The 9,492-nt window shown below is 43.5% G+C and overlaps 1 protein-coding gene across 2 annotated transcripts in view; it reads left to right on the top strand.

The window, feature by feature from the left end:
* The window catches only part of MGAT5 (mannosyl (alpha-1,6-)-glycoprotein beta-1,6-N-acetyl-glucosaminyltransferase), a 311,378-nt gene that overhangs the window by 292,437 nt on the left and 9,449 nt on the right, over positions 1–9,492 (top strand). For both annotated transcript variants that reach the window (XM_004674702.2, XM_012728964.1), the window contains exon 16: positions 1,178–1,252. In XM_004674702.2, the coding sequence (XP_004674759.1) occupies positions 1,178–1,252 (75 nt within the window). The remainder of the gene's footprint in view (positions 1–1,177; positions 1,253–9,492) is intronic.

The raw sequence follows: 9,492 nt of genomic DNA, 5'->3' as shown, positions 1-9,492 counted from the left end.
ATGGACTTCAGGGTAGCGTGTATGGTGTTCTGTGTTCAACTCAGATGTTCCCACCCTATAAGCTTAAGCTAGTCAAGTATAGATTTAAGAACAAGATGGTGAAGATTCTATCTATCCTATTGCTGGCAGGTGCCCTGAGGCTCTCTGAAACTCTGATAGACTTGGCTTTCTCCCAAGTGAAACTTCTATTTCTTATTTCTAATTGGCTGCTCCTAAAAGGGTAGGTCTCGTACTGTTGACACAGTGCCAGTAGAATCCCCTTCCCTCAGCTGTCAGAATATTGACCCAGTTTGTGTCCCTCACTCCACAAAACATCTTCTCAAACTTCCTGCTACCCTCAAGTAAAGTCTAAGTTTCTCAGTATACAAACCTCAAGACTTTTGTGAAATCCTATTGAGTCTTATCTCACAGCCCCCACAGTCCTGATCTCTGCTCTCCTGTCATCCTTTTTCATGATTTGTTCCCACTATTTGTACCACCTGAACCATCTTCCACTTCTTGACTCTCCTCAGTCTTAGCTGGCCTTAAACTTAAGCCCAGCATGAGCAGCAGTTGACTTTGACCTTTGAGCCTCCCAAGGCGCTCTGGTTCAATTCTTGGTGACAGTTCCTATTTGTCTTTGTTCCACAAGATCTTTGTGGCTAACCTGATGATGTATACCAGTGCTTTTATCACCGTCATGGATCCTTAAATTCCTCATTGTGGGCTCACTGAGAGCAGTGGGCCTGCATTTGTTCAGCACATGATGGCTAAGTCCCTGTGTGTCCCCATGTTGCTCAGCACCAGGATGCAAAGATAGTTGTGAAGCCTGCCCAAGGACCTTTCCTGTTTAAGTGATATTTCTACCTTTTGTTGAATATTTACTGTGTGCTAGACACTGCACTAAAGCACTTCACCTTTTTTCCACATAAACTTCACTACAGCTAAAAGATGGGCGTTTTTGCTTGCTGCTATTTACACATGAACTTGAGACTCAGACATTGTAGGTAGTTTGCTCAAGATCCCACAGCTAGTGAGGAGCCAAGTGAGGTGAATCCAGGTTTGTTGCCTTCCTGCTTCATTAGGCTGGAAGTCCCTCGTTAGGCGGACTGCAGCTGTTAGCACCTGAGTACACCGGTGAAAACTAGTGTCACATGTCCTGTGGCCCCCTTTATGATACCATCTTCTGTCTCTTCAGATCGAGCCATACATGCCATATGAATTCACATGTGAGGGGATGCTGCAGAGAATCAATGCCTTCATTGAAAAGCAGGTAAGACTCAGCGGAGATCTCCTTTGCTGTGCATACACCCTGTCACGCCAGAGGCTCTTTTATACACTTAGGAGCTTGCAATATTTCTGTGTTTATTTTTCTGCTTTGGAAGGCGCCAGAAAATGGATAACAGCTTGTAGAAATTCCAAAGCATGTATTGTCATGTTCATTCAAGAGAGTCAGTTTGTTCTTAAGGTAACAATGTTCTTTTTTTACATACATAAATATAGAGAGGTAGACCTATTTTTTAATAACGTAACCTTCTTTTACATCATTTTTGACAGTGTAGGATTTCTCCCCTCAGGTATGACCACTGTAGCTCTCCCTTGACCATCCTGTCTGTGCTCTGAATGAATGCTAAGGAGTGTCACAAAGACCTGGGCAGGGGTGGGGACAGAGAGATGACACTGTGTTCCTATCTGATCTTCATTTCCCACCCCAAGGAAAAGGCAAGGACCAAAACCAGTGGTTTCTAAGCAGTCCTTTAATATATCTTCAATAATTCCAAATGTGTTGGGACTTTTTAATAGTTTTCAAACATCTTTTAAACAAGACCCTTTTTCAAATGAAACTTTACATGAAACCTAAGAATACAAAATGATAAAAACAGAACTTCAGTTCCAAAATGGGAGGGCTCCAAGAGCCCTAACCACCAACAGAATTTGGAAATTATGACCTGGGTTCATAGCAATAAATGTCAAAAGCGTCACTCCCATCATTTTATAACATTTCAGTTCCTTAGACTTCAAAAGCAACACATTGCTAGAAATAGATGCAGAACCCCTGTGGGGAGGAACTATGAACTCCTTGACCAGATTCTAAAATAAGGTGCTTCTCTTACAGGGCAAGACAAAGTGTCTTGGGGTGACCCAGAGACCTTTACACAATAGGGGTGGGGATTTTTGTAGGCTGAAAATAGAAATGGTGTACTGAAATTTTAAGGAAGCATAGAGTATAGGTTCAAGATAGATTGCCAGGAGATTTGAGGTAATAGACTGTGGTGAACTGTGGACGGTCTGGATACTGCTGAGAGAGGAGCAGAGTCCAGGGCCATGGACTTCAGGGTAGCGTGTATGGTGTTCTGTGTGTTGTTAATGGCAAAAGAGCATGTTCTACTCCCCAGCCACCTGGTTTTGGTTCCCACCACCATAACTTTCCAGTTGTGTGAACTGGGCGCAACTCTTCCTCTCTGCGCCTTAGTTCCTCCCCTGTAAAGTCAGCATGCCAGAACCTCTCATGGCCAGTGTGAGGCTTGATGAGCTACTATCTGTGTTTGCTAAGAACAGGGTTGGCAATGATGCAATGAATGCAAACTGGCATAGGTGGTCCTCAAATAACATCATTTGTTCATTTTTCTTATAACATTGATGATAAAAAAAACAAATATCTGCAATTGTTAAATGATGTTGTTTCAGTACCTGCTTGCATTATATGTTTGGCTTAAAGTTTTGTTTTCCAAGAACCTATCAATGACATTAAGATTTACTGTACTGTGTTAGCATATGATACAATTGTTATCATATTCTTATATAAGTAAGCAATGATATATTACATGACAATACTTATCAGAAAATGTACATTTGAATCATTATCTCACTTGGTCTTTATATGATAGCTGAATTAAGAATGACTGTATCTTCATCCTAATTCTTGCAGACATTTTTGTGTAGACTTTATGTCAACATGTACCAAGCATGTTACAGTCCCATCTTGTTTAATCCTCACTGTAATCCTGGGAGAATCCTCACTATTATCCGGGGAGAATCCTCACTATTATCCGGGGAAGTAGAAGTAATCACCCCACTCTCCAGATAATGGGAGCCAGGACTCAGTCTTAGAGCTCACAGTCATGGAATCAAGGTTTCATGGTTGCTCTGAGCCTTGTCCTGCACCATGGCATTTCTGGGACCTTGGACAACAGAGAGTGGTCCAGAAATTTCCTTCCATTTTCTTTTACCTCAAGAGGCTTCCAGCTGCTCCTGAAGATGCAGAGAGTAACTGGCTTCCTGTGATACTGGTTTTCAGAGATCACAGTTCTTGGTGCTGTCATAGGACACTTTGAGATATTACTGGGATCCCTGCAGCTGCTCCGGAAACCTAGTCCTTCCTTCATTTGTCTGGGTAAATGGTTACTCACCACCTCCACTTGTCTGGGTAAATGGTTACTCACCACCATGTGTAAAAAGATTCTTTATCAGGTTTATTTGAAGACTTTTATTTCTGTCTTCCCTAACACTCAAGTCCCAGTTAGTCTTAATAAGGTCTTAAGGCCTGTTCTCTGTATATGTTATTACTAGCTTTCCTTTCAAAAAGAAAAGTCTCTTTCTCCAAACAAACGTTACAGAATGTTCCAAAAATGAGTAACCATACCTAGCTCATTCACCTCTGTATCCCAGGTGTCCCCTGCCCGCTTGGGCACTTTAGGTGCTCAGCTGAAGGAATGGATAAATGAGTGCAAGAGTGATTGCATATTGACAAGGAACCAAGAAATTCATCTTAAGCCTTAAGATTTGGAAACTATGTCACTAAAATCCTCTTCTGCAAAATATGTTAATAAAATCGCCCATTTGCACTACTTTCTAGGATAGACTTTGCTGTGCAGAGCTCTGCAAGTCAGCAATTCAGAGATTTCCTTTTTGCCTGCCATTGTTTAATCATTCATCCATTCTGTAAATATTTGTCAGCTAGAGTCTCCTGTGGACTGTGCTGAGCTCATGGGAGGGGGAGGGGGAGTAGCGACGGAGATGCAAAAGGGCCAGTCTCTGTCTCAGGAGCTTCAGGTTTTATAGAGAAATGAGTCAAGTCCATGGAAAACTACACCTTGTATGTGATTCTTTAGGTCTTATAACTGTGGATTTGGAAAGCAGACATCGTGGGGAGAGGCCGGGGGGCTGAGGGACAGGGGAGCATTTTGCAGGATGTGAGTCCTGAAGGCCGACTTGAGAGTATGGGGAGGACTGAATATGTCAAGAAACAAAGATGTGCACTAAAATAAAAAAGAGAAATTAGGGTGAATTATGGGAAGTTTAGCTGTGACTATACTTTGACGGTAGAGGAAGAGGAAGAGATGGTAGAGGAAGCCTGGAGGAGGAGATATCATAAGTAGGTGCTGAGGGTCAGCTGAAGAATTTGGACTTGATCTGGGACAATAGAACTAAAGAAAGGTTTTAACACCGAATGAAGGTAGTGATGCTATCAGGGTATTGTTTAGAAAAAAATAATCATAGGAGTCTTGTAGCTAGAGCACTTTTTTTTGAGCATTCTCCCAGTGCTACTAAGTGTGTAGTAAAGGGGCCCATTTTTAGTTTATCTCAGTCCTCGGTGGATGGTTTTATTGAATCCATAATGTCTGCCCAGCTTCAGAGGGGAGACAGGTGCCAAAACCCCATTGGTTCAGATCGAGTCTCTACATCTAATTATTAGCTCAGGAGCCCAGTATTTTAGAGCTTGGCTGTTCATTATTTTTGCAGCTAGCATATCTTCAAAGAGCAGAGAGACTGGAGAGAGGGTGTTTCTGGTATGAGCAGGAAAGCCTCAAGCTCCAAAGAGGTGGCGGCAGCTCTGGTTTCCCATCCCTTGAACTGTAGAGGCGCGGTAGCGCTAATTAGGTTGATCTCTGCCTTCAGAGTCCTCCGTGTGATCTTTGAGGGGAACAAGGAAGCTTTTATCCCAGAACCCTTTCAAGGCTGCCCATCATGCTCACCCAAGGCAGCAGGAGCCAAGAAGCCAATTGACAGCAATTGAGAAAGCCCCAGGCTGCAATGAACGGTTGAGCAATTGACAGCAGGAAGCCTATCCCAACCCAGCCAACCCAGACACAGGCACCCAATAGGGAAGGATCCTAGTTTTAGGGAAACCGATTACTTTTTTCCCTCCATACCAACCCCTCATGTCAAGCTCCTTTACTAAGAATGTTGATTTGAATTTCATGTTCTTTTACATCAGCCCTCCTGAGGAAATGCTCTCTCCTGCAACAGTGGTCAAGAGCACTAGTCTAACTTGGATGTGTCTAGGTCAGTCAAGTTTCTTGTGATACATTCCTTGAGAAAGACTCTGGTCTGTGCCTTAGGACAGAGAGTAGAGTGGTTTCTGTTAAAGGCTGATTTCTAAAGACCACACATAGGTTCTTCATTCCTGTTTTCATTTCTTATAAGGATACAGAATAATTGTGTTCATGTTATTTTGCAAAGAGCAGTGGAATCCAATGCAAGGGGCATTCTGGAGATAGAGGCGAAGAATTAACACCTGCAAGAGCTGGGCTGCTATAGAATCAGCTTCCGCTCCTGGGAAAGCCGGTTCATCAGAGCCCATCTTGAACTCCATGGGGAGTGTTGTAGATACTAGGACAGATTGCTGTGAATGTGAACTCTGCAGGGTTGGCAGGAATGCCACAGGTGACTTGGGCAGAGAAAATAGTAAAAATATTAAAGAAGGGAGAATGATTGCTCATTGAAAAAGCTGCAGCTACTGTGTCCCTGGACATTCCCACCCCCAGAGAGCCAGGGCATGCCTGGGTCCACCTTCTGACCCTGTCTGCACTCTCTGAGTCAGGGCAAGTTTCCTAATCTCACTGTACCATTTCCTCTTCCAAACAGTAAATACTTCCTACACCATAGGGTAGGAGTAGGGTAGTCCTAAATAGATTAATGCATATTTAGACTAAGAGCAGTGCCTGGCCCATCTTTGAATGGGGTCAATCTTTGAATGCCTTTGGTACCTGCGGCTTGCAGGAACCCAGAAACAAACCAACCATGGTATGTTTTTGAAGTAACATCATCCAGCTCTAATTGACAAACCATAAAATTCACTCCTTGAAGGGTATAATTCAGTGATTTTTAGCAAACTGATAGAGTTGTGCAGTTACCACCATTAATTGTATCACATTTTCATCATCCAAAAAGCTCATTTGTGCCTACTTACAGTCAGTCCTGGCTTTCTGCTTCAGCCCCAGGAAAATACTGATCTATTTTCTCTCTCTGCACATTTGTCTTTGCTAGAGATTTCTGGCATCTTCCACTCAATATCATGTTATTGCGGTTCCTGCATCTCGTAGCATGTTATCAGCACTCTAAGAGTTTCGATATGCCACAATTTATCTGTTTGCCAGTTGGTGGACATTGGATTGTCATCACCTCTTGGCTGTGAAGAGTGTGGCCTTAAATATTTACATCCATGTACATGTAATTTTCATTTCTCCTGGCTAGACTCATAGTTGAACAAGAGTGGGTTGCAGCAAGTTTCTGTTTTAACTCTTTCAAGGAGTTGGAGATCATCCATGGAGGTTCCCATCACAGCTCAGCTTCTCAGCCACTACTCGGGTGCCTTTGAGGAAACACAAGTTCACACTCATTTCTAGAAACCAATTCCATAGACCTTGAACTACGGTCACTTCCTTTTAAAGATAGCTTAGCTTGAGTACTGATAGGGAATTGAAATTATCAGTTCTGGCCCTAGACTTCACATAAATTGCAAAGATCTGGCCAGACATGACTCAAAATCCACACTTGCATGGTCTGTAATCTCCCCCACCCTTTTAAAAAATTCTTGACTTCCTCCATATCCTACCTCCAGACCAGTATCTCCAGTGTTTTCTTAACCCCAGACAATGAATGAGTTTCCACAGAAATTCATTTGCATCCATTATGTCTTGGACATAGTAACTCTTTTAAAGGCGTGACCAGGACTGGAGGCAGGGGTAGAGGGAGATTTCTTGTGAAGGATCCCATCCGGAACAATCAAGCAGGACAGACAAGCCAGAAGAACCACCAAGTCCTACTGTCTTAGGAAGCCACCCTTCACTTGTCTTCTCTAGCTCTCTCAGACTTTTGTGAATAATGTCTCTGGCTGTTACTTAGCCCTCATTATAAAGATTGTGCCCTTAGTTCTTCACACTGTGTGTGTTTGCTCAGCTCATTGCTTTCTACGTAAATTTGTGATTAACAAATGTTTTCTCTTTATAGTTATTACATGAACATACCAGAATAAACAAGCAAATTTAGGAAAATTTGGTGATTGGTTGAATTGTTGGAAAGGGTTGCAGATGTTCTGTGTTCTGGACTTGTTAACAGATTGGAAATTACTGTTGGTTTGTTTCTGGCTGTGTAGCAGCCTCCCTGGATTAGAATATTGTTCTTTTCTATTTCTACTACTAGTAAAGCCCCAGGATGCCAAACCTATTCAATTCAATTCAGTAGTTCTTTATTGAATGCCAGTTACCTGCAATGCATCATCACATTGGTGATAAATCACTAACTCCTGTTCAGCCTACAAATCCCAGCCCAGAGATCCCTAATTCTTGGGAAACATACTCTGATCACTGCCGCTGCTACCACCTTTGTCCTCCCCAGAGTGTTAATTGCTTTCCTCCCCTAAGTGGACTTTACATCCTATCCCTACACTTGTTTTGTACTGTTCTGTGATTTTTAAAATATCAGCCTTTTATTAGACTGTGCTTTAAGTGTATACCTGTGAGCCCTCTCTCATTCATGTTTGTAACTCTAGCACAGGCTTTAAAAGTCACTTGTTAAGTATTGAATGGATGAGAAAACCTTCAAAGTCACACATGACATAAGCGTTTCATGGGAGTCTGTTGAACAAAGATGCCTGTGTCTGGCCTGAGTTCATTATCTCTCCTGCGCTGGTGCTTAGCTTCTTACCTGTCTTTCCTCTGCTTCAGCTGCTGTCCCGGCTTCCTGTCCTCAGCACAGCAGGCCCCTTAGTGCCTCTGCTCAGAACTCTCATGGCTTCCATCTCACTTTGAGGAGAAGCCAAAGCTTTACATGGGTCCCCCAAAAGCTCTGTGTGCTCTGGCTCTCTGGGATTTCCTGGCGCTATCTCCTATTTAAACATAAACGCACACGCGCACTGCACAAGCTGCTTGGTTCTCCCCACACTTTTCGGGGCCTGCCGTGCCCTCTTGTCTTTGTTGTAGAGGATCACTCTTGGCTTATTTCTGCCTGGAATGCTCCCCCTGGTACTTCAGGGCTCCCTCCTTTACTTCCTGGGGTCTTTTCTCAATTGTCACCTCAGTGATGTCCTATCTGGACACCCTACCCCTCCACAATCTGTCTCCTTCCTTCGCTTCATTCTTTCCCATAGCACTTGCCACCTTTTAACATGTCACTTGTAATTTATCTATTTGGTTTTTCTGTCATCAGGAGGCAGGGGTTTTGGCTTTTTTTCAGCAAGTCACTGCCAGGGACCTCAGAAAGTCCTTTACATTGTGAGCTCCCACTTCTAGTAGGTGTTAGTTACATCATTTTACTGAGCATTTTAAACAATTTGATCATCACTACAGTTCTATGAAATAGAAATTGAAAGTTTCTTCATTTTACAATTGAGGAAACAGGCAAAGGAAGATTTTATAACTGGCCAAGATCACTCATCTAGTAACCTGGGGGAGTTGAGTGAGACTCAAAGGCAGGTGTTCTGTGCTTTGGGCCATTTTTGCTTTTCTGCTTCTCAGCCATTAGTTGGATGGATGAATGCCTACAAGGACACTAGGCTAGCTGGCATTGCCAGTTTAGCCTATTCTGAGCTTGAAAGTAACAGAAAACCTGCTTCCTTCCTTGGGTACCCAGTGTGGAAGGGCTCCAACAAGACAGGAGGGGTTCTGACATGGCTCCTAATCTGTTGCGTCTGGTAATAAGCAGTAGGCAGCGAAATGGTCATGTCAGCTCTAGGCAGCTCCACATTCCACTCTGGACCCTGGCAGCAAATAGTGTTCTAGCTTGGACTGTAATCTTTCACATCTCAAGGTTCTTATTACTGCCTTCATTTCACTTCGCAACAACTGTATACGTAGTGAAGGACTTCAATAGAGAGGTATTATGTCTTCAATAGAGAGGGAAAACATGCAGGGAGATTTGTGTTTAGGGCCATAGCTGGTATGTTGAGAATATGCAGATCATGAGCTGCTCCCAGAGGAGGCACAGACCCCCCACATGGGGTGGGCAGAGACCTCTCTCAGCATTTAAGCTGCCACTCTGGGTAGTGAGAACCTTGGGGTCATTTTGCTTGCATGTGCAGTTTCAGTACACCCACGCAGCGGGAGCTGGCTCCAGGCATGGGGTTAGGTGGGGCACAGCGAGCCGGGCCACAGGTGGTCTCCTGTTCCAGACCTGGAGCGAGCAGGAGACAGAGAGCAAGCTGGAAACTGTCCATCACTCCTATGGTGGTTGGGATAGAAGTTACCGACTTTTGCAGACTCCAACTCTAAGTGATTATTTTTGAAAGGTACA

This window comes from Condylura cristata, unplaced genomic scaffold (genome assembly GCF_000260355.1).
Source record: "Condylura cristata isolate star-nosed mole 26May11 unplaced genomic scaffold, ConCri1.0 scaffold00002, whole genome shotgun sequence".
Classification (NCBI taxonomy): domain Eukaryota; kingdom Metazoa; phylum Chordata; class Mammalia; order Eulipotyphla; family Talpidae; genus Condylura; species Condylura cristata.
The sequence above is the reverse complement of the archived record's forward strand: the minus strand, read 5'-3'. Positions and strand labels throughout refer to the sequence as shown.